Source organism: Puma concolor, chromosome A1 (genome assembly GCF_028749965.1).
Source record: "Puma concolor isolate L17-30 chromosome A1, mPumCon1.1.hap2, whole genome shotgun sequence".
Lineage (NCBI taxonomy): Eukaryota > Metazoa > Chordata > Mammalia > Carnivora > Felidae > Puma > Puma concolor.
The window spans coordinates 159936802-159961771 of NC_141667.1; the positions used below are offsets into that span (position 1 = coordinate 159936802).

Consider the following 24970-nt stretch of genomic DNA (forward strand, 5'->3'; position numbering starts at 1 on the left):
ATAAAAATAACATGTCAGGAATAGTAAGAGAAAATTGTCCGTAATCTAGGAGCGGGAAGATCGTAGGAAGACAAGAAAGTCTTCTTCCATAAAGGAAGACATCCACCTACACAACGGAAGTGGAACAAAGCGAAAACATGGAATATGCTGTAAACGGTGCCAAATGGTTAACTTGGAGAAAGTAAATTAGTAATACTTCATCCACAGATGGTCATTTTCCCTAATATAACAGAATTTTCATATGTTGATGAGAAAAGGACAGTGTCAGTAGACGGTTGAGGAGATGAAAAGACAGTTTATGGGAGAATAAAAGCAAACAGCCATCAGCATCGCGGAAACAGGCCCCACTTCCTGTGTCAGGATGTTAACAGTACAGGTGGCCACAGCTTCACCAGCTGACTGGCACAGTCTAACACAAGCGAGGATGCAGAACAGGGGCCATCCTCCTTGTGGGAGTGTCCGTGGACGTGCCTGTTTGGTTGGGAAGGGGAGTCTGACATGTCTCTAAAAATTAAAAATTGCTTTGACTTGGCAGTTCTACTAGAAATTGAGTTTATAGAGATAAAAGCCCAAACGTATTTAGGACATAGGGCTGAGGGGCACCTGGGGACTTGGTCAGTTAAGCATCCAGCTTCAGCTCAGGTCATGATCTTGCAGTGTGTGGGTTCAAGCCCTGCGTCGGGCTCTACCCTGTCAGTACAGAGCCTGCTTGGGATTCTTTGTCTCCCCTTCTCTCTCTGCCCCTCCCCCATCCCATGCTCTGTCTCTTTCTCAAAAATAAATAAACCTAAAAAAATTAAAAAAAAAAAACTTAAAGGACATGGGACTGAAACATGAGAGTGGCCTCGTGCCCTTTCTCACATCAGGGTCAGGTTGGGCAGTGGGATCAGCAAAAGTGAGGAGCACAGTGGACAGGGGAGAAGCTTCTGTGCAGGGTGGTTCTTGGGAAGGCACTTCCTGCAGTGCCGCCAGGCAGGCAGGTGCTGGCCACCCACACGCCCAGGTCAGCCTGCAGCCAGCAGTCCGTGAGCAGGGTCCATTAGCTCTGGCACCTCTGTGTTCTAGACCGGGGCCTCTGCGGGGGAGAACCTGCAGAGGGCTGCACGTGGGCAGGAGGGGACAGCTGAGCACAGGGACCGCCGCACCACACCCCTGGACACCCGCAGGTTTTCACTAAGGTAGATGAGGCGGCCCTCCCAGCCAGAGCACAGCAGAGGCTACAGCAGAGGTTGATGATTGTGATCAGAGTGAAGATCATGAATCCTTGAGAAAAGGCCTGCGTTGTTAGACTCGGTTTAAAAAGTCTGGGACGTCTGTGATTCTATTTACAGAGGGATGTATCCAAAATGCTTTTTTTTTTTTTAATATGAAATTTATTGTCAAATTGGTTTCCATACAACACCCAGTGCTCAAAATGCTTTTGAAGACGGTTTTACTCTGTGAAGGGTAAGTCTCCCGTCTCTGGAGAGCTTTCCTTCAGGGTGACTTCCTCGGTGTGGCTGTCAGCGAGCGGTTTGCTGTAAGCGTTGTCTTCTGACCTGGCCGTGCCTCTGCTTTCAGTTTTTCGTAGCCTCGGATCCAGCCGTCAAGACGGACCGGCTGTGGCAGGACAAGTACACTCTACGGAGATCAATGATCCCCTCCTTTATTACGATGGACCAGTCCAGGAAGGTGAGGCCGGGGGGGGGGGGGGGGGGTGGGGGTGGGACTGGGGCTCTGCTGTCGTAATTCTGCATGTGGGCAGCAGGTGACAAAACTCTTCTATCGCATCTTAGGATCAGAAGTATGTATTGATTGAATACACTGATTAATGTGTGTTTGTTAATAAGTCTTCTCAGTTCCTACAGTTCCCTTGATGCTATCCCAGATGTCTTTGCTACTTAATTAAAAAACAATTAAAAAATTTTTTTTTAAGTTTATTTGTTTTGAAACGACAGACACAGCATGAGCAGGGGAGGTGGAGAGAGAGAGAAAGAGAGTCCTAATCAGCACAGAGCCCGACATGGGGTTCGAACTCATGAAACTATGAGGTCGTGACCTGGGCCAAAAGCTTAACCAGCTGAGCCACCCAGGTGCCCCTCCATTACTTAATTTTTAATTAATAGTAGATTTGTTGCTTATGAATATTTATAGTAGTTGGATGATTAATCATTTTTACATCATGGTAACTGGAGGATATTTTTCCTTTTTAGGTCCTTTTGATCGGAAAATCAATAAATTTCCTGCACCAGGTTTGTCATGACCAGACACCCACTACAAAGATGATAGCTGTGACCAAGTCTGCCGACTCCCCCCAGGATGGTACGGTGGCGGTGGTGGCGGTGGTGGTGGGGGTGCGATAGAGCTGTCGCTTGAAGTGTTTTCTGTCCTGTAGGACTGACAGTTTCTGAGTTGTCATCCGAAATACCTTCACACTTAGTGTGATGTGTGTAAAACATTACTATGTGAAGTTTGAATTTCTCTTTTTACGTGGAGTTCACCAGTAAGTACTGGATTAGGTGGAGCTGTTTTACTCTCTCAGAATTTGTATTACTTTGAAAAGAAAACGATCTAGCGACAGTTATGCCAAAATCAGAAAATAAAGGAAAAATGTTTCTACTGGTGGCCACACGTAACACAAAGAGGCTTATTCAGAAGTTAGCAGGGGAAGTGCTGGGTGAAGTGACTGCCTGTGTGAGATGTCCTATGGTCCCCTTGTTCGCTGCTGCCCTCGCTTCCGTTTTTCCCATCTGCTGCCCGCCCCACCGAAGTAATTCCACAGTGTTTTGTGTGCGGCCGACTTGACGTGTGCAGCTTTCCCTCCTGGCTGTTTGCTGTTCATGTTGTCGTTCTGACTCCGTTTGCGGCAGGCGACATGACATGACTTACTCTTCATGAGAATGACTGTGCCTTTCGTGAGCTTAAACTCTAGGTATGAAGATGAAAATGTACAAGGAAATGAAATACTAAATAATCAAACGTAGAGAGTGGTAAATGAGTATAGATAACATGCTGTAAGTATGTGATACCGTGGAGTTAGCCACAGGCACTGCGCTCCATGGTCGTCCCGGCAACTCTAGCTTGCAGAACCCAGACTTTGTACCCTTTCACTGCTTTCTCTCCCCTCCGGCCCTGCAACCACCAGTCTACTCCCTGCTTCTCTGACTTTGACTACTTTAGAGTCCACACATAAGTGATACCGTACGGTATCTGTGTCTGCCTTCTTTCACGTAGCGTAACCCTCCCAGGTCCGCCCATGTTGCCTTTAGCAATAGCAGAATAACCCCCAATAGCAGAATAACCTTTCTCCAGGTAAATGATAGCCCACTGTGTGTGCACACCACCTCTCGACCGTTCAGTCGTTGACGGACACTCGGGCTGCTCCCGTATCTTGTGTATCATAAATAATGTGCGGTGAGCTTGGGGGTGCGGGTATCTTTTTGAATTAGTGTTTGCATTTTCTTTGCGGAAATACCAAGTACAGTTGCTTGATCATATGGTGGTTCTGCTTCTAACTTTTTGAGGAGCCTCCACACTGATTTCCACAGTGGCTGCACCAGTTTGCGTTCCCACCAGCAGTGCACGAGGGTCCCTTTTCTCTGCATCCTCGCCAACGTGTGTCGTTTCTTGTGTTTCACCCTGAGGCCAGCAGTTCCCAGAGCTTGCTCACTGTGGGCACCTTCTTGTTCGTTCTTGAGACCGTGCGGGCAGTTCAACACTGACCCTCCCTGTGCTGCCTTCTTCACCTCAGTGTCTCCGTGAGGTGTTGAGTTAGTTGTGTTGTTGAAAGTGACTTGACCTTCAGGTCTAGGACAGGACGGACTGTTGTTGGGGCCTCTCATAGGTCAGAGCTCGGGCGTCCACTGTGCGTCCAGCAGATGGCGGCCTTTTTGGTTTCTTGGGTTTCTTGGGCTCGGGTTCATTCGCCTTCCTGCGCACCCGGCCCATTGGGTCTGTCGCCAGGGCCGTTTGTGGGTGTAGGCGGTGATGTTTGTGCGTGGAGCTGGTAGTTATATCTTTATTGAAATACAAGTTATGTACGTATATGCTCTCGTTTTGTTCTTTACAGCTGCAGATTTGTTCACAGATTTGGAGAATGCGTTTCGGGGGAAAATCGATGCTGCTTACTTTGAGACCAGCAAGTACCTGTTGGACGTTCTTAACAAAAAGTACAGCTTGCTGGACCACATGCAGGCTGTGAGGCGCTACCTGCTCCTTGGCCAAGGGGACTTCATCAGGCACTTAATGGACTTGCTCAAGTAAGAACACTCTTTGGATCTTTTAAATACACAGTAGATTGCAACATGAGGAGTCTTAACAGTTCTTGTTTTAAAGAATAAATGCCATTAGGGGAAATTGGCTGAGTTCTTAGAGAACATATCGGTAAGATGAAATCTGAAATTTTTTTGGAAAATTTTTTGATGAAACCAAGATTGTCACATTGAAGTCTGTTTGTTTTCCCATATTCTGTACCTTTGTCACAAGCCTGTGGGCCTTGTGGACACCCTGGCACTGACAGTCCCGTGTCCGAGGCATGTGCAGTGTGATCACACTTAGTGCCAGTTTCAAACAAGTTCAAAAATTGTGTATTTCAAACAACTGTTTCCATATTATGAATTTTAAATTGTTCCTTGGGGGAAAAAACCTATAAAACAAAATTACTACTCTTTTCATTTTGTTCTGTGACATTTTTCATGGCACCTTTTGTCCCAGAATTAGATGTGGGTCCCTCCCTGGCCTCCGTGGAGACTCTCCCAGCCCCTCAGCAGGGTGTCTGTCCCATCCCGGGCTCTAGACACACCAACCTCGGGTGCAGCCAGGCTCCTAGCCAGAGCTCGGGTGATGTCCACTCAGGCACTGAGGAATGGAGATTGGCACTTTTTGATGTTCCCTTTGGAACACTTGAAAGAGTGTGTGGCCTTCCAGTCTTACCTGTGTGATCAAGGGGTGGTTTTGGTGGCCTGGTCCTGAGATGTCACTGTGCCTCGGAGTTACCGAGGGAGCTGGCTGAGGTGAACCCTGGGCCTGCCCACAGAGGGGCTTGGTCCCTCGGGGGTGGGGCCAGGAACGTGCGTTTCTAATGAGGCCCCTGGTCCAGACACAGGCCCCTGCGGTCCCTCCTCTGCCCTGGAGCCCACCTTCAGCATGAAAAGTAGTTTAGGGCACACATAGCTGTCACTGACCTTCTACTTGCCCATGCTGAGTGGGTGACTGTGTCGTCAGCTTGAGAAGGGGTTGGTGAACTGTGAACTGAGCACACGTACTCGTGGAAGTGTCCCTCTGGACCCTGAGCAGGGAAGGGGCCTCTGGTGAGCTCAGTCCTGGTCTCCAGCCCAGCGCCTGCCGGAAGCATGGGCAGGCAGGACTGTTTGGAGGGGAGATGCCATTGGCCTAAATGGGGGTTCCCGTGAGCATGTGGGGGGAGCTGGCCCAGGGTGCAGCTGTGCAGGTCAAGGTGGGCAAGGCAGCTCTCGCAGTTTACAGGTGAGGCCAAACGCAGGGGTGCCTGTCATGCTACGGACCAGGTCGTGTGGCTGATTTAACGTGTTTGCCTTATGCGCGGTTTTGATATTTAGAGCATCTCGTAATCAGAAGATTTGTTTCTTGAAGACATGTTTGAAGTTTGTGGCTTTAAAGTGGGGGATGTCCCTGGTCTCCACCTAGCCTCAGACTTCTGAGTGATGACGTCATGGTCCCTCTTCATCGGTCTCTGCCCCACGTTTTGCTGCCACGAAGACCTGGAGCCGCACAGCTTATGTGCACGCCTGGGGGTGATGGGCAGGCTTTGCCCCCAGCGTATTGAGCAATAGTTGACCTAGATCACTGTGTGAGTGTAAGGTGTACAGCACGATGGCTTGATTCCATGTGTTGTGAAATGGTGACCACAGCAGGCTCAGCTAGCATCCATTTTCTCACATAGACACAAAGAAAAGAAAAAAAGGAAAGAAACCCCTTTTCTCCTTTTGATGAGAACTCCTAGGATTTGCTCTCGTACCGACTGGTCCTGTGTGTCACACGGGGTGTTGGCTGTGGCCCTCAGGTGGCGCACTCCAACCTAGTGCTCACACACAGCGGCTTGTTTGCACTGGGTGGCCCCTTTCCTGCACTTCCCCTTGCCGTCAGGCTGTGTTGGTAACCTGGCCGGTTCTTGCCCGGTAACGTTAGCTTTCTGTTTAGCAACCCAGACATGAGTAACCCCAGAGAAGTGTTTGCTGATAACGCGGCAATTTTTAGCTTCTAGAATCATGACGTCTGTGTATGTGGTTGTTTTGATTTAACAAAGACCTCTCTACCCATTGGGTCTGTGCAGAAAATTCCAGTAGTTCCCGTTACTGTAGGCCAGACTTAAGTTGAAAACTTGATTTGTTAATGTGTATGGCATATGTTAAGTATTTTCAATTTAAGCAGAATCAAAATTAATTTTTTTGAGATTTAAAGAAATGTTTTATTCCCCAAAAGACTTGGTGAAATCCTGTTTATAGTTAGTTTTGTGAAACTTTTGTTTCTATGTTGTAGTGGTTTGTCCTTTTAGTTTTTATAATTTCAACTCTTTCTACAATTTTAAGTTTTTGCAAAGCTCTTTAAGAATTCAAGTAACATCTTTTATTTTTACAAAATCTGTTAAGACCAGAACTTGTCCGTCCAGCTACGACTTTGTATCAACACAACTTGACTGGAATTCTTGAAACCGCCGTCAGAGCCACCAATGCCCAGTTTGACAGCCCTGAGATCCTCAAGAGACTGGATGTGAGGCTGCTGGAGGTACTGTGGCCCTGGTTCTGCTCAGGCCGTGAGCTCCCCGGGCCAGCACTCCCGCCAGCGTTCCGGTGTGTGGCGTGTGGCGTGCATCTCGTCTAGCCTGCTGGGTGGGAGTCGTTGCCGGAAGGCTCGCCGGCCTGAGCCTGCACTGTGCTGCTTGTTGGTCTTCAACAAGGGCCACATCTCTAAATTGCACTGGGCTTCTCCGTCTGCTCCCTGTGCAAAGTCCCCACAGGGCTGCGGATGGAGAACACGCAGCGCTCAGCCCAGCGCTCGGTAGCACGTTGTGGAGTGAATCTTGTCTCCTGTTAATGGTAATGTTGCAGGAGGCACAGGGATGGCATGTAACAGTAATATTCACCAAAAATAGATGTATTTAGTTTCAGTTTGATAGACAGTGAGTTTTCTTAGGGGAATGCGTGTCAGAAACATCACACACTGTTTGCTTAGCTATGATGAAGGACCATTAGTAGGGCTTGTTGGCTTTTTTAAAATGTTGACTCTTGTTTTTTTTTTTTTTAATGTTTATTCATTTTTGAGAGAGAGAATCAGAGCACGAGTGAGGGAGGGGCAGAGAGAGAGGGAGACACAGAATCCGAACAGGCTCCAGGCTCCGAGCTGTCAGCACAGAGCCCAACGCGGGGCTCGAACCCACGAACCATGAGATCATGACCTGAGCCAAAGTCAGATGCTTAACCAACTGAGGCCACCTAGGCACCCCTAAATGTTGACTTTTAAGGGATTCAGGACATATGAGGCAGTGAGTTCTTGTCATAAACTGGTGACGAATTTTAGACTGATTTTATGGTATTTATTCAAAATACATTATAAGGGCACCTGGGTGGCTCAGTCTGTTAAGTGACCAACTCAATCTCCGCTCATGTCACGATCTCACAGTTTGTGGGTTTGAGCCCTGCATCAGGCTCTGTGCTGACAGCTCAGAGCCTGGGGCCTGCTTCGGATTCTGTGTCTCCCTCTCTGTCTGCCCCTTCCCCACTCATGCTTTGTCTCTCTGTCAAAAATAAACATTTAGAAAAAAATCTTTAAAGAAAAATAAAATAAATAAACATTGAATAAAACCCCACAACACACCATTCATTTCACAGTATCCTTAGAGCATCTCCTCTGTGCCCATGGTTTAAATGCCGAGGGTACAGGGGTTGACAAACAGATCTCTGCTGTCCTATAGCTAACACTCACAAGTATTGAATGCTTTTCAAAAATTGGGCTTTATTTTACTGCCTTTTCTTGGACGAGAGATTCTTTGGCACTAAGTGCAGCACTGGTGGGAAGGCCTGCAGTGTTTGTTTCTGTCCCCAGGTCTCTCCAGGTGACACCGGGTGGGATGTTTTCAGCCTGGACTACCACGTCGATGGGCCAATTGCCACGGTAAGGCCATTCAGCTTGCTGTTTTGTTGTTTCAGAATGGGCTCTCTTCTCTCAGAGCTTCTACTGAAGGCCATCACTTGACCTCTGGTCAGACCCACTGAAGGAATACCTAAGCCACAATTCTGTGTGGCTTAGATAATCATTAACAAGTGCTGAAATGCTCTAGTATTTTACGAATTCCTACAAATACCCTTTTGTAGGGTTCAGCAGGCATGTAGTAAATGGAGTGCTCGTTGGAACCCATAATCCTTAGACCACAGTAGCGAATTCAGAACAGACGGAGAGAGACTAGGACGTGCATTGTAGAGGTCACACTTATGCTACTTAGATGAAGTCTGACCTTCAGTGTTCCCTGGGACCCAGGAGCACCCAGGAGCAGCCCATGCTGCTGCTGTCCATGGTGCTGGTGCTGCTGTCCATGGTGCTGGTGCTGCTTGGAGCAAAGTACCGGTTCCTCCCGGAGTTCCCAGACCGTGAGAGGCTGGCTCCTCTGTGTGCTGTCTGCGACCCAGATGCCCTGCCTTAAGTGCCCGCTTTCTCTTCAGCTTGGAGTCAGTTCTCCTTGACCAGGACGCTTCTTTGGAGTGATGTCAGTCGTTTGATATCTGAAATACTGAAGGAGAACATGCGTTTCTTTTAGTTATTGGGAAAAATATTTTGTTAAGAAGTAATGTAGTTTGGCTGTGAAAATCCTCCTTGACGGTCCTTGCAGAGTGTGACTCCATGGCCGTTCCCACGTCTCCAGGTGTAAGTCACAGCCCTGCCAGGGTGCACCAGCGCAGCTGCCTCGCACTTTGGGGCAGCAGCCGTGCCTGGGACATGTGGCTCTTGTGTCTGCTGTGAGCCGGAAGCTCCTGGTGCGCGTGTTTCACACATATTCCTAGTGTTTAAGCTGTACCAGATCAGAGCTACTGTATTTTAAATGCATAACTGCTCTTAAATTTGATTTTTTGTCATATTCAAATTAGTTTTTTCTTCTTTGACTTATATCCTAGTTTCCAGTACTTACTTGTTAAAATATCCTGTTGTGTACATTATTATTTAAATCAGAAACTTTTGTATTGTCTGTTTTGTTAATACTGACTATGTTCATATCATTTTGCCACAGATGCCAAAGTAGAGGCCCTTGTGTTTGTTATTTCCTAGAACGTGAGTGCCTTGAATGTTAGATAAATTGAACGTACTCATACATGCAGTTAATCATTTCACAATAGTGTAGGCTCACGAAGCATACAAAGTTAAACATTGCACACCTTGTATATAAACAATTGGTTATGCAGTATATTTTTTAAATTTTAGCTTTTTGTAAACTCTAATCGAGAGGGTCAAGAGACATTTATATCCTAGATTTATTTAAAAAACAACTTTGGGGTGGATCTCTGTCTATGGCTAACAAGTGTTAACTTACCTGCCAATTCCAGCAGGTGGAGGGTGTGCCTGGGAGGCCGCACTGGGTGGGCACAGGGCCCTGTGACTGCCGCAGGATGTGGGGGATGGGGTCTTGCATGTCCGGTTTTGCTATTCCAGTTCTGGGGTTTGCTGATGTCCCAGGTTGTTATATTTTTAGCTAAATGGAATCTTTTATTTAAAAATACACTTCCAGAGTCGAATTTTGGAAGAAAATGGATTTTCTGCTTCTTCCCTATTAAATTTACAGTATTATCTCCATTCCCTTTCTATTCTCGTTAATTGAGATTGCCAGTTTTGTGTATAATTTAATTATAATGAGTACATATATTAGTCACATAATTTCATCTTATATAATATAGTATAATTTTAGCTTCTTGTTAATTCTGGGAAGGAGGAAGTGGAGAGGTTATCTGTGATCTTCTCACTGGGATCTTGGGCAGGATAAAATCCATTGACTTGGTCTCCAGGGTGTCAGGTGAGATGCTTATTTTGTATTTATTATGTATGCTCATATCGTATCAGAAACTTATTTCGTATTTTGCTAAACTTCCTGGTGCACAGACAGTGAACCAAAAGACGATGCACACGGCAAAACTAAACGTGGGTTATCTCCCCATGTAAACGCCGTGGGATATAGGAGTGTCTCTCTGAAACAGTGCCTGTTCCTAACAAATCCTGATTAAACTATGTTTGTAAATTGGGTCACGTGAAATGCACTCTGGGAGGCCAGCACTGAAAGGATCCCTACAAGGCAGCGTTTGTATAGCAAGGGTTTCTGTGGTTGATTTGTAAAATTATTTAATCCAGTCACCCTTTATTTCTATAGTTGCAGACACAGTAGTGTGGTCAGCACAGCAAAGTACATAACCCCCAAAACAGTCCTAACTGGTCTCAGAGTCCATTCAGAGCAGTTCCTAGCCAGTCCAGTATAGACACATACAGTCATCAGTCAGTACTGAGCACTGCTGAATACTGGCACAAAAGGCATACAGAAGAATAAACAGATACTCCTTATAACACATGAGCCAAGAATACACAAAAATAAGAAGACAAAGGTAAAGCAGTCTACAGCTAAATGCTCAGATTGTAGGGGTCCAGTGATAAATGTCCTGTCTGGAGAAGAGGGACATTGGTGAGGCCAGGGAAGGGTGTGTGGCCTTTGTCCTTGAGGGCCAGGTGGGGTCTGGGCCAGAGGAGAGTGTGGAGCAGTCCGGGAGTGATATGAGGAATGGCCCTGGGGCGTGAATGAGGCTGGGCTCCAGGGTGAGAAAGCAGTGATGCAGGGCCCAGCCTGGCTCCTGGATGCACAGTGCAGAGCTGCTGGGAGCTGAGGCCCCAGGGAGGGGTGTTTCCAGTTCTCTGTACTGCAGGGAGAGGGCTGCCGACTCAGGGAAATGCATCCTTGCTCGAGGGACTGGGAAAAGTAAACGTACCCACGTCTGTTGTGCACACGTTGGTGTGCGAGATGTGTTTGGCCCCCATCTGCAGAAAACCCTGTTACTGTACACACGGGACAGACTTCCTAGACGATGTTTTGTGGTTCATCTGACATTCGTACTTAACCAGGTGTCCTGTGTTCTTATTTGCTAAGTGTGGCCCCTGTGGGAGGGAAGCTCGCCCAGCCCCTGCCCATAGGTCCATCCTCCCAGGGTATGAGACCACCGTCCGTCCGTTTGCAGTGAAGTGGCTCCACAGGCAGTAAATACCTGTGTTAAGATAACCCGGAGGCCTCTTGACAGACAGGAGACTCTCCTAGGCCCACCTGGCTTGAGATGTAGCAGCCTCATGTGTCCGTCCGGGTGGTTGGGGCGGAGGACACTGCTGCACGGTTGACGTTGGGGTTAAGAGCCCACATTTTGACTGGGTTTAGGCAGCATTTAAAAGACCCGAGAAACTGTTTACTAGCTCTGTGACCTTAGGCCTCTGTCTTTCAGACAGATATATTGGTACCAAAATATCTGCTTCTATCCTTGTGAGTTTGCCCCACGTACTACTTAGCACACAGGTCGTCACCGTGGTTGTATTTGATGATACTTTCCTAAAACGTGTTATATTAGTTGCCTATGTAATGCTTGGATTTATTAGAGTTGATTGTGTGTTCTCTGGCTTCTTTTGCCTTAAAAAAAAAAGATGCGTCAGAAAGGCTGTGTTGTCACAGGAGGGTCCCTAGGTCACCGTAGGTCAGTGTGCTGTCAGCTGTCCTGTGCCTTTTTTCGCAGGTGTTCACGCGAGAGTGCATGAGCCACTACCTCAGGGTGTTTAACTTCCTCTGGAGGGCAAAGCGGATGGAGTACATCCTCACGGACATCCGCAAGGGACACATGTGCAATGCCAAGCTCCTGAGGAACATGCCAGGTAAACCCACCTGGGGAGGTCGGGGCCGCTCCCCTGCCAGCCCCGCATCCCCGTGCTTCTGGAGCGGGCTTCTGTGGGAGGCTCATCTGTGATACTGCTCATCCTGACTTGGTGCAAATCAGAAAGAAAATTGAATCCAGTTAAATTTTTTCAGACCACGAGATTTCTTTCAGAATTACGTTTGTTCTCACTCTGCTGTTCATGTCTGGACTTTTTTTTTTTTAATTTTTAAGGAAGGAAAGCTATGTTTATTTGTTTATTTTACAGGAAGGAAAGCTATTTAATAAACCACTGTCTCATTTAAAATTCACTTATTGTTTTGATTAAAGTCTGTTTGGGAATCACTTTAATGTTCTGGTTCATAAACCGTGACATGAAAATTTTTTATATTATTTTACAATTAAAAGCTGTGGTAAAATTTAGATGGGTTTATTTTAATGTTACAAATACTGAATAACTGTAGTTACCGATAATTTTGAATTTTTCGTATTGAAATTCATTTGGTCAGAACCTTTGAGAAAGTATTTCAACAGTGTGTCTCCAAGGAAAAACAGCACTGAGCGATTCTTAACCCTTTGGTGAAAGTGATTATTGAAGAAGGAGCTGTTGCTTGAAGAAAGGTGTATGTGACCTTTGCGTGATTGCTAGGTCAAGGCTGAATCTTGAGCAGCTCCCAAAGTCCCAGGATAATGACACCCCGGAAGCCGGGGGCCTGGAGGGTACCTGACTGTGTGGACAGAGTGGCCAGTTTTTACTGGGCGTCCCTGCTTTCTGTATACACAGCAGGCCTTTTCCAGGGGCATCAGGACGCTCTGATTATGTTCCTGGCCTGGCTTTCGGACTCACTTCATAGGTTGATAATAAGGACCCTCTGATGTAGCCGAGAAGGACGTGAGAGGGAACGTTTTCTTGTCAATACCCTAATGGTTGTGGACAGGAGATACTGCCTTCAGCTATTTCTAGTACCTGTGCGCTGCCTCGCCGGCTGGCTCTTCGTGAAAGAGGCAGAAGGAGGCGTCAGTCACTCAGAGGGCCTGCCTGTCTCCTGGCTCTGCACCTGTCTCTCGTCCCCTGGTGTCACGACCTCGTGCTGTGTCTCGGGGTGACTCACACAGTCTGTTGGGTGCGCCCTGGCGGGTTGACCCCTTTGCCAGCCGCGTGCCTTCTCTGGGGCTGCCTGGCACTGCCGCGTGTGTGTGCCCAGGTGTCACCTCTCTGTGCCCGACTCAGATCCTCTCCAGGCAGGGCAGACGCTTTGTTCCTGTCACCCTATTTCAAAATAAGCGTCTGTTATTTTTAGCCCTGGGAAGTCTGAGCTCTGTGACAGTTCTAAGTATTAGCTCGTGGTTTGAATATCACCTCACCAGTGTCTGTATGAATTTGCTGTTCTCTTGTATTGAATAATCAGCGAGCTTTGTTTTCTACTTGAAGGTAGTGTGGGAAAAAATAGACCTTCTGTTTTATAAAATCAATAACTTTAACATAACCGGTGCTATCTCGGAGAGCTTAGCGTTCGCTTACTTCACTGACCTTTTCCTTGTCACTGAAGCTTCTACAATCTTTTTAATAGCAACATTTGCCTCGTGTGAATATACCATTCGATTTTTTTCCCTTTAGTTGTACTTTTTCCCACTAACATAAATAACGCCATTTGCTTGTATTATATGCCTTTGGCTATTTCTTTAGGTAACCGAGGGAAGGAACACTGGGTTTGCGGGGATGGATTTTAGTTTACTTCACATTCATGAATAGCGATCCTGATAGTTCAGCTGTGGGCGCGTACGGTCACATGACTTGAGGAGCCAGGCACCAGGTTGAGGTGCATCTCGAGGGGCACAGTCCTCTGGCGGCTGTGTGCGTTCCTGTTAGCTGGCTGCTGTTGGGTGTTGTGTTCAAACAAATCGTCAATTCGAGAGGGGAAGATGGAAGTTCGTTTTAATTAATTTAATGCTTTTTAAATTATTGATGACTAAACACTTTCTTGGTCATTGTGTTTCTTTTAGGAAACTGGTTTTTTGCTCATGTCTCGGTTGGGGTGTAATGTTCTTACTTTTATTTATAAAGAGTATTTTAAAGTTGTTAAAGTTGTTGCTGTCCAGGCAACTTAACGAGCAGAAATCACCCAGCTAGTTAGTCTTGTTAACACAACAAATCTAGAAACATCTTGCCAGTCATAAATCTGAGGCAGAACTATAGAAGATTACAGAAAGTGCTTCTGGGAGCACCTTTGGAGATTTGCATATATGCATGGTGTGTGGAGCTGTCTTGGTCCATATGAACAGTATCACTGATTGTTATCCCAGATACTTTAATAATATTTATTAAAATAAGTTTTTTGGAGTAAATAGTTACACTTGAAAATGATTTGCTTAGGGGGCACCTGGCTGGCTCAGTGGAGCAAGTGACTCTTGATCTCGGGGTTGTGGGTTCAAGCCCCATCCGTGTTGGGTGTAAAGATTACTTAAAATAAAAAAACTTAAAAAACCAACCACACAAAAAGAAAATGATTTGCTTAGTACAGGAGTTCTTGATAGTGTCTACCAAGATGTTTATGCCTGTTTTTATATATCTGTCATTCAGCTGGACAGAAGGCAATTGTTGATACCAAAATCATTTAAAGATTTGGTTCTAGTGGTATGGAGATTTTTTGTTGTTGTTGGATTCAATTAATGTAGAAAGTATCACAATTAATGGAAACTTCATTTGTGTTTCAAGTAATATCTAACAAAATGAAATAGATAAATACAGTCAAATGAGCTTGTAATTAAAAAAAAAAATTTAATGTTTATTTTCACAAGAGAGAGAGAGAGAGAGAGAGAGCAGGGGAGGGCCAGAGAGAGAGGGAGACACAGAATCTGAAGCAGGCTCCAGGCTCTGAGTTGTCAGCACAGAGCCTGATGCAGGGCTTGAACCCATGAACCATGAGATCATGACCTGAGCTGAAGTTGGATGCTTAACCGGCTGAGCCACCCAGGTGTCCAAATGAGCTTGTATGCTTCTCAACCTTTGTGTGTTGAGGGAAGAGAGTGAATGGAGGTCCCTCCCTCCCCAGAGGGTGGTATTAAAATGATCTCCTTCTTGGTCCTTGTAAGAAATGAAATTGAAGGTGGTGGAGGTGGGAGAGGCGGTGGGGTCCTTGGGGGAGACCTGTCACCACAGGACTGCTGTGGCATTCTGCCAGTTTAATTGGCAGTAGTTTCTCTTTCTTGGTGATTAATACAATAATGGTTCATCTGATGATTGACAGTGTTCCAGACCTGCAGAAATGATAACTTGAAAAACGAGTAGGCATTTTTCTCCTTAGAGGTTCTCTTTGTGTGTATCATTTTTGTATACGCTGATGAGTAGGTACTCCTCAATAATTACACATTTATTAACAGCTCTCAATGCCGGACTTTTGCTGGGCGGCATTGCCCGGGTTTGTGCGCGGTCCCTCAACACCAGGCTGTGGCCACAGCTGACTTCCTTGTCTCCTGCCTCAGTTTCCTCATGGGGGAAGGGATGTCGACAGTGCTTACTTCCAGGTCTGTGTAATGCACTTACCAGTGCTGCCCCCGGTGGGGGTGGATACTTGTTCAGGTGTCACTGCCACCTTCCTGGTGACGTGGTGACAGCAAATGGCGTTTGCAGAAGGCCCTTTGTGGTGAGTAGAGATTCGGAACACTCTTTGAAGCCTTAGCCTTGAGAAATTAATCAGATGGGTAATTTGATAGTCACTTTTAAGTATAGTAGTGTCAGTTATCAATGCAGGTTGAAGGAGGTGGTTTGCAGTTGTGAAGAAACTGTTTTAGGGTACTTTTTAAAAAAACAAACTTGGTGTAATTTTTAATGACCCTGCATGCTGTCGAAGGTGCTTCCCGCTGAAGATGCCCCCATAGCATGCCATCCAGTCCTGCTGGAGCCTGGGGCAGGGTGTTTCATGAGACTCTGTGTTCCTCAGGCACCTGTAGAGGGCAGCAAGGAGTTAGGAGTGATCAGCCACAGGAGAGACTCCTCATTCCAGATTTTGTGCAGGAAACTGTCTGCTTTTTTTTAAATGCGTTCACTGGGAGATGCTTGTGTTTATGTATTTTTTGGACCTCGGTACGAATGTTGCTTTGCTTTTGCGATTATTTGTAGGTCAATCATAAAAACACAAGTATTTATATTTTAATTATGTTTTATTTATTTTTTTAATTTACTTATTTTAATGTTAGGAGAGAGAGAGCACACACATGCACATGCGTGCACAGGTGGGGGAGGGGAGAGAAGAGAGGAAGACACAGAATCCGAAGCAGGCTGCAGGCTCTGAGCTGTTAGCACAGAGCGCAAGACCCACAGAGTGGGTCTTGAACGCATGAACCTTGAGATCATGACTTGAGCCAAAGTCGGATGCTTAACCAACTGAGCCACCCAGGTGCCCCTTAAGTATGCTTTAAATGTCTTTTCAAGGGTGTGGGACGTGCTCGGACTTGTTTGGTTCTGAAAGCCACTATGTCGTCAATGATGAAAATGAGCATCAGAGGCGAGGTTGGAGGTTGGTGATGGTGCTGTGAGGAGGGTGGCTGTGCTGGATGCCTGGTGGACACAGCAGCTGGGGTCAGGGGGACGTGCATGAACTTGATGGAGCTCTCGGGTGCAGGGCTGGGTGACTGGGCCCTGTTTGGAGCTGGGGGGGGCACCTTTGGGAGTAATGCTTCAGTTTTAGGCATGTTAATGTGAGGTGCTTATAAGAATCTACGTGATACATCTGGTTTGAATTGATTTGCAACCTGAGACAGATCTGAACTAGAAATGAGAGTGTAGACAGTGTGAGTGGGGGTGACCCTGGGTGCCGTGGGAGCTTCTGGGAGCTTCCTGGGGGAGGGCTCCAGGGCAGAGGTGGCGGGCGGGAAGCCGCTGTGTCAGAGGAAGGCAGGAAGGCACGGAGATCCCGGGGTTTCCAGGTAGCATGGATGACTAACTAGCCAAGGCCCACAGCCAGGAATTTGAGGTTGGCCCCAGCGTGACTCGAGACACGAGAGGTTTTCGTAGATTAATCGGCGGTGGAGAAATTGTGCACCAGGTCACCCCGTGTCATGAAGTGGAGTCAGCAATGGTGGGCGGGGCACCGTGTTGCCAGCTGTGTGAGGCCCGACCGAGTTCCTCGTTTATGCGATCACATGTGACATGTAGAATGCGTTAGCAAAGTCATATAAGGCGCACATAAAAGCCAGCACATTATCCAAGGATTGCTGGATTGATGGTGGATGGGACCCCAGTGCACCCTAGGGGGCCCCAAGACCTAGAGACGAGAGCAGTGACACCCGCGTGTTTGTTGAGATTTTCCCGTTGCGTGTAGCACACTGACTTGGGCAGGTGATGAGACGGGCCACACGGATTTCTGTACTCCTGTAGCACGTCTGGGGCCTGCTTACCGTCTTCATGCATGTCTGTCAGGACAGGCACGGAATCTGCAGTCCATGAGTGATGTTAAACTCTCTGTGGAAGGAATGTCAGGACACAGAGATACCTTCTCACGAGGCTGAAAGACCAGCAGATGGCTTTCACTTGGCTCCGTGCAAAGTGGCGTGTTTGGACCCAGCGCAGGTGTGCTGGAGGGAAGACCCGGAGGTTTGGGTGTCACAGTGAGACCTGTTCGCTGTCACGTATGCTGTGTAAAGGAGCGTCTGCGTGCTGCGGGTGTTCTGAGTACACATCTGTCCAGGGGAGACTGCCTGGCCTTGCGGGGGAGGGAGCACCATCCCTGTCCTCACAGCCCTGGGGCAAAGCCCAGGATGGAGTTGTAATAGAAGCTTGCTTCCCCTGTGACACGGGTGAGTTGTACTTACAACAGCCTTTTATTATACTCTTTTATGCTGAAAGTAATTTAGGTAAATGGGCTGGGAGTGGGAGTTGGGACATCTTAGCCCCCTCTGAGAGTTTTATTAGGAGAAGTACATTCTTCATTCGGGGCTCATGTTACCTATTCTTTACGACACCGTTGACCACAGCCACGGACGGCAGGCTCCCGACGGCAGGGAAGACATTAGGGGGCTTGTCGCTCAGGCTCGTCTTCTGAGGGGGCTTGCTGTCTCCGCCAGCCAGCACAGTCCCCATGTGTCCCATACCCCTTAACCTGGAGAAAGGATTGTTTTCTAAAGTATGCATCACCACTGTTTCTCTACAAGTCCCTATTTCGCTTCCTCGTTTTTACTGTATTACAAAGGGACAAGAATGGTTTCTCGAATAACTGTGCAGCGATGATTATTTAACCACGCAATTAAAGGCATTTGGGTTGGAAACAAAAATAAATGTGCTTAAACCATTCCTTTGATGGTCTCATCTCTGACTGAACCCTCTATTGTGGTGGCTCTGGTACTCTGGTGGAGTCTTTGAATGAAAAATTGGAAGTGTGAGCAGAGAACGGCTGTTCTATGGTGACCTTCAAGCCTTTTGATGGCTTAATAATCTTGCAAAGAACAGAAGCAGAGTCTGGGCTCAGGCCCATCTCCTCCCAGTTCACCTGTCTCTCAGGTGACGAGGTCCTAATTCGGCCCTTCAGGAAATGTCACTTTTGTCTCCAGATTGCTGGGAGTCCCGAGGTCTCGCGCAACAGCAGCACACGTGTTGTAAAGAAGCCACGGCATTGAGCATGAATTCATACTTGTGAAGCAACTTGTCTACTGAATTTTCAGATGCAAATATTTTGTTTTGTGCTGTTCCTTGTCAGGTCCTTATGTCACGTAAAGTAACGTGATGCTGTTGATTAGCTAAACCCTTGTGTAGCTTGAATGGCACGGAGGTTGACCATGGAAAGACTGCTCCCTGTTTTAAGGGGCTAAGAGTTAAAGCCAGCGATTGTTTGTTTTTGAAAGTGATTGCAAATGAACGGGTGGGAGCAAGTGTGCCGTTTGAGCGTGTTGTGTGTGTGACACCAGCTCTGTGGCTCTCTTGCAGAGTTCTCCGGGGTGCTGCACCACTGCCACATCCTGGCATCCGAGATGGTCCATTTCATCCACCAGATGCAGTACTACATCACATTCGAGGTACTTCCTGAGCACCCTTTGGTTTAAATAAGTCACGATGTCTTATGTGGTGAGTTTCGTCAAAGACCCTACACCAGGAAGACACGACCTCCGTCCTGAGTCTCACGTTGTTGTTTCCTAGGTGCTTGAGTGTTCTTGGGATGAGCTTTGGAACAAGGTGCAGCAGGCCCAGGATCTGGACCACATCATTGCCGCACACGAGGTGTTCCTGGACACCATCATCTCCCGCTGTCTGCTGGACGCTGACTCCAGAGTAAGATGGACATGCCTTTTACACGGAGACTAGTAGTGTGGCCTGTGTGTTGGGCTCCTGTCCCAGGGAGATCTTAGAGATCGCCTGATGCCCACATTGTGGTAACTAATCACTTGGAGTTCAAGGTTGACCGTTTCTGGGCAGAGTTAGAATAAGAACACGCTCTGAAATGTGTATGAAACTGGTGAAGTGTGTGTTCACACCCACCCGTGGGCTCTCACCCACCCGTGGGCTCTTGGGCTCGGAAGACACAGGTGAACCACGAGCGGTAGGAACTGCCCATGTTCAGGAGAGGGTGTGAGGATGTGCGGAGCACGGGGCTGTGCCTTCACGTGCTCTCTAGGGACGGTGGTGTTTCCTGTGTGTGCCTTCACGGAGCGAGCCTCTGGCTGCACAAGTCGGAAAACAGTATTTGTCTAGATGAACTCTAAGCGTTGCTTGTGTTCCGCGGCCCTGGCTTGGTTGTTAGCATCGCTTCCCTGTGGGCCCCTGTTCCGAAAGTGGCTGTTCACGTGGCCAAACCTTCTGGAGTCGTGATTTTATTCGGACATCCGGGGAAATCTATTCTGATGTCAGAGTCAAAATGTCAGGCGCGTTTTTGACACTAAATGTGTGACTTTGGGCTCGTGGAGGGCCGCGTCTGGCTAAGCCGGCAGCTCCCCGAGGGGAGCACAATGCTTCTGGGGGCTCGCGCTGGGTGCAGCTGCGTTCCCCGGGCAAGCAGGTGTTAGTGTGCCACACTGGTGAACACCGCCTTCGTCCGCATACCACAGCGCTCACGTGCTCCTGGGTGGGAGTCGATTACCCACATGCTTGGGTAAGTGGGTTGAAACGATGACACAGAAGTAACTGAAAGCACTTGCGGTGTGATGAGTGACGTAAGAACTGTGTGCCTGCAGCCTTTTGGCCTTGGTTACTGTTAGTGAGTCTCGTCTTTATCGGCTGAGCTCCCAGACACTCGTGGGGTCATCTTGTCTGCTTGGCGGCACGCATGCTACCTGTCTGCGGATGTGCATCCGTGTGTGCTGTGTGGGCACAGCGCTGTCGTGTCAAGCGGGTGTGACACTCGTCTCTTTCACATAGGTCTGTGGGGGGGTAAATGGTATAATTGATGGAAACCATCCATCGTGGTGGCGCCTGATGCATGACGGATAGTGACCTGTGTGTAAGTCAGGTCCAGAATGGTTCAGAGCCATTCTGTGTGTGTTACAGAGATCGAGCTTGGGCAGGTGTAATGCGTGAGCTCCTGAGGGTTACACCCACACTGACCTCAGTCTACGTGGGGAGTGAGGAGCAGTCAGCGGCCGACCGCGTGTGATTTCAGCCACACGGGACAGTCGCGTATGCAACAGTCACACCTCTTGCCTCCAGAAGATTCCCACTGACATGAGCAGAATCCAAGCAGAAAATGTTTTACCTGTAACACACTTTCTCGTGGTTGTGGAAAGTTCACATGTGAGTTGGTCCTATGTCTCCTTCAGTGAAGAAGTCAGTACGCTAAAGACTTAATGTCCATTTTTTTTTTTTTAATTTTTTTTTTTTTTAACGTTTATTTATTTTTGGGACAGAGAGAGACAGAGCATGAACGGGGGAGGGGCAGAGAGAGAGGGAGACACAGAATCGGAAACAGGCTCCAGGCTCTGAGCCATCAGCGCAGAGCCTGACGCGGGGCTCGAACTCACGGACCGCGAGATCGTGACCTGACTGAAGTCGGACGCTTAACCGACTGCGCCACCCAGGCGCCCCAAATGTCCATTTTTGAAATGGCCCCTTTGCTGATGGTTTTAGTTTAAAATGTTGTTTTTAATTTTTTCTTTTTAAATTTATCTATTTATTTATTTATTTTTTTTCAACGTTTATTTATTTTTGGGACAGAGAGAGACAGAGCATGAACGGGGGAGGGGCAGAGAGAGAGGGAGACACAGAATCAGAAACAGGCTCCAGGCTCTGAGCCATCAGCCCAGAGCCCGACGCGGGGCTCGAACTCACAGACGGTGAGATCGTGACCTGGCTGAAGTCGGACGCTTAACCGACTGCGCCACCCAGGCGCCCCTTAAATTTATTTTTGAGAGAGAGAGAGACAGAGCACGAGCAGGGGAGGGGCAGAGAGAGAGGGAGACACAGAATCAGAAGCAGGCTCCAGGCTCTGAGCTGTCAGCATGGAGCCCGATGCGGGGCTCGAACCCATGAACCGTAAGATCGTGACCTGAGCCAGAGTTAGACGCTTAACTGACTGAGCCACCTAGGCACTCCTAGTTTTACTTTTAATTTGATGATTTAAAATAATCACTAGAGGTCTTGTTTTTTAAGGAACCCAATCTAGAATAGATTCAAGCAATCTGTTATGAAAATTCAGTGTATTTTTGGTGTCTCCCTTAGTCAGAAGTAAGGCTTTCTGATACTGCATCATCCTGCGGGTGTGCACACACATGATCCTCGCCTCTGCATTGCCAAGGAAGGACCTGAACCCCACCCGACTCTGCTGCCGACTGATGGTGGCCCAGAACACACAGCCGCGGCCGTGCCGTGCGAGCATACTGCTGACAGAGTCCTCCTCGCACCCTGAGTGAAGAAAGAGCATTCCGTCACCTCGTACAGTAGTTAACCGCTCCTAAGTAGCGAATATATCTTTCTTAAAAACAAAAGATTAGCCCACGTCCATCTTTTGTTTTGCTTTCTTGTTATTAAGCGAGAGAACAAGTAGCCTTATGGTAAGCCTGGTGTCTGCCCTGGGTCCTGGCGTCCTCACCCTGGGGGCAGCTACAAGGTAGTGAGGTTCATGCCCAGCAGTTAGTAGCCCTGTGCGGGGGCGTGTCTGAGTGGGTGCAGTGAGTCCCGTAGACAGTGCCGTGACGGTGGCCTCGCACATGCCCTCACCAACCCGAGCTCCTTCTCCAGCAGCGGTAGGCCAGGCCTGTCAGCCTCACTGCTTCCACCTGCCCGTGAGCTTGGAGCCCCTCTGCTTTCTGGGCTTCTCCTCTGCTTCTCTGTAAAGTCACATCATCTTGTCCCATAACATTCTGCACATCTCTTGTAGGCCTTTAGTACGTGTGTGCGGTTTGGCTGGTCTGTAGGGATGCTGTCGATTTCATTTTGCTCTTTTGTCTGCCTTTTTATCCTAGTAGTTTCTAGATCGCGTAGGTCCCGTTTTTATAGGGAAAACCATTTTGTTTCTTCCTTTCCACGGGTATGTTTGGCTCTTTTGACTTAGGATGTTAGCGGGGTCAACCAAGAGCACACATGCCACATCCCCGACATGGAAGACACATTTTCTTCTTTCACCCTTGACTGCGATGTCGCCAGATCTCCCAGGACCTTTATCAGATTACAGAGGGTCCTTGAGTCCTAGTTTGCTTAGATGCTTTGGATAAATCATGAGTGGCTGTTATGTTTTAACATGATTTTTTTCCTGTGATTTCAACATTTTCTTCCTCTCAAATTGTTAATGGGTTTTTTAAAACTCTAAGCTGGCGGAGGATCGAGTAGATGCCCCTCTTCAGTCGTGGGGCGCTGTTGTCCATCCATGAAAGACTTGTGTTTATTGGGTTTCACATCCCAACCCCCCGCACCCCTGCCATCCCCACCGTTGGCCCAGTTGTCTTTGTGTTTGCTGTTGGACCTTGGATGCATATGTGGCATTTTGCACAGATGTGTCTTTGGCTTCTACCTAAATGATGTTTGCTGAGCTCTGTTTCGGGGCCGCACTGGGAGGAAGCCCACCTGAAATCTCGTAGGTACCTGTGGAGGGCGCCGTGCAGCATGGAGACACTGGGCCCAAACACTGGCGGCTTCCAGTGTGGGACCGTCCGTGTGTGCCTGCTGTGAGCTGATTTTTAAAAACTGTTCTGAATCTGTTTCTTCTTTTATTTCATTAAGAATCTCTTTTCTCATATCTCCCATGTCTGATCTGGGTGTGTGTGGCTCCAAAGGGTGGAGAAAATGGAATTGCTTTCCTGTTCCTTTCTGCCCTCGCAGTATCTCTGCTCCTGGGGCTGCGCTGTGGCTTGTGATGTGCTCTGAGGGTGTGGGTGACATGGGACCCTGTGCCGCATGGTGCGTGCTCAGTATGCGCGAGTGGACAGGCAGAGCCCTTTGAGGGTGTGAGTTGATATCTTGTTTCTTCGTGCCTTTTTACTATTCGTCCATGTTCTTTGGAACAACTTCGGAATGAGCATGTTGGGGCTCTAGTCGTTAAAAGAAAAATCTTTGTCTCCTGTCCTCAGGCACTTTTAAATCAACTAAGAGCCGTGTTTGATCAGATCATCGAACTTCAGAACACTCAAGATGCGATATACAGAGCGGCTCTGGAAGAGTTACAGAGACGATTACAGTTTGAGGAGAAAAAGAAACAGAATGAAGTCGAGGTATGTCTGTGACACCGGGGGGTTTACCAGGTTTAAAAATGAGCTTATTGCCACCATAGTCACGAATACGACAGGTAACTTCCCTGCTGAAATGTTTGACTAACGCCGTGTGCACACCTGCGTGCGGAGTCCTGAGGCGGTGCTGACTGCTCCAGGGGACCGGTCACCATCGCTGTCATCCTGTCTTGAAAATAAATGAAGACAGCACCCGCGGGAATCCCGTGAGGGAGGTGCTGACGTCTCTGCAAACGGTGCCCAGCTCTGTGTCACCTGTCCCCTGGAGCTGGTGGCTGTGTGTGTCCACATGGGAACTTAAGTTGTGCACTTGTGGCTGTTTTAAGTGACCTCCCTAAAGTATGTTTGTGTCCTCCGTGACCTTGGATTGTGAAGATTTATTGAGCAAGTTGGGCTGTTTAGGAGACTTCTTGTATCTGATATAATCTGTATAATTTTTTTTACCTTTTCAAGGTGCTTCTTCTTGAGTGACACATTTTTCAGTTGACACAGTTTGATTAGTTTTATTTTTAACTGTTTCTTAAAATTTGTGTTAGGACCCTATTTAACGTGGAAAACTCACAACCACTTAGAGCACATGCCGTCCCCTCAGGGTTTCTGGGAACAGGAAGAGGCCTGCTCCACTACTGTCGCCGAGATGGGGGTGTGTGTGTGACCCCGAAATGCCGCCTGGCTCGTGTGTAGGCACACCCGGGTGCCAGACCGACCAAAGACTCCACCCTGGCTGTGCTCGCTGGTGGCGTCCTTCTGGGTGGCTTGACTTCTCCAGGGCAGGTCTCCTTGTCTATGAAAGGGGAGTGATGCTAAGTAAGACCCTGTGGTGACCTGTCGGCGTGTGTCATGCACGCCAGTGACTTAGCATTTCAGAAGCATTCAGTAAAAGCTAGTTACTGCTGTGATTTGTAAAGCTGCCCACAGCCCCGCAGAATTTACCCTTCTCGAGAATTACTAAACTATATAAAATCTGCAAAAATCAGTCCTTGGGATTTTCACATTCTTGTAGTAGCGGGGCGGCCAGTTGTGTGGGAGTTGAACGTTCTCTCTCCAGACTGTAAGCCATCAGCACCGGAGTGGAACGCATCTACATAATGAGTCAGGACTATTCGGTGTGTTTCATTCAGATGTGCTTAGGGATACCGTAGGACAGCTGAAAGCTCGAACTGTCTCGGAGAAATTATTTAAATCCAGTGGGCAAAATAACTGCAGAAGCAGTCACTTGGACCTAGGGTCACTGTGGTGTTCAAGAGACTGTGCGCGAGGATGGGGGCCCGGCCTCCTGAGTGTTCCTGCAGACGGAGTTGTGTTGGAGCAGCCGTCCGTGGCTGCCCGCATGGGCTGGTGGCAGCGCCATGATGGTGTCGGCCTGGCGGCCCACAGACCCCACGCTGTGTGCCCCCTGGCCCTTGACAAACAAGGTCTGTGAACTGCTGCGTCACAGA

General features: G+C 48.0%; 1 protein-coding gene across 5 annotated transcripts in view; it reads left to right on the top strand.

Moving 5' to 3' along the window:
• Positions 1-24970, top strand: part of TUBGCP3 (tubulin gamma complex component 3) — a 76780-nt gene that overhangs the window by 42739 nt on the left and 9071 nt on the right. For all 5 annotated transcript variants that reach the window (XM_086708317.1, XM_086708312.1, XM_086708294.1 and 2 more), the window contains 9 exons: positions 1561-1671; positions 2193-2301; positions 4049-4238; positions 6606-6741; positions 8059-8127; positions 11757-11892; positions 18811-18899; positions 19021-19152; positions 23376-23516. In XM_086708317.1, coding sequence (XP_086564443.1) covers positions 1561-1671; positions 2193-2301; positions 4049-4238; positions 6606-6741; positions 8059-8127; positions 11757-11892; positions 18811-18899; positions 19021-19152; positions 23376-23516 — 1113 coding nt within the window. The remainder of the gene's footprint in view (positions 1-1560; positions 1672-2192; positions 2302-4048; positions 4239-6605; positions 6742-8058; positions 8128-11756; positions 11893-18810; positions 18900-19020; positions 19153-23375; positions 23517-24970) is intronic.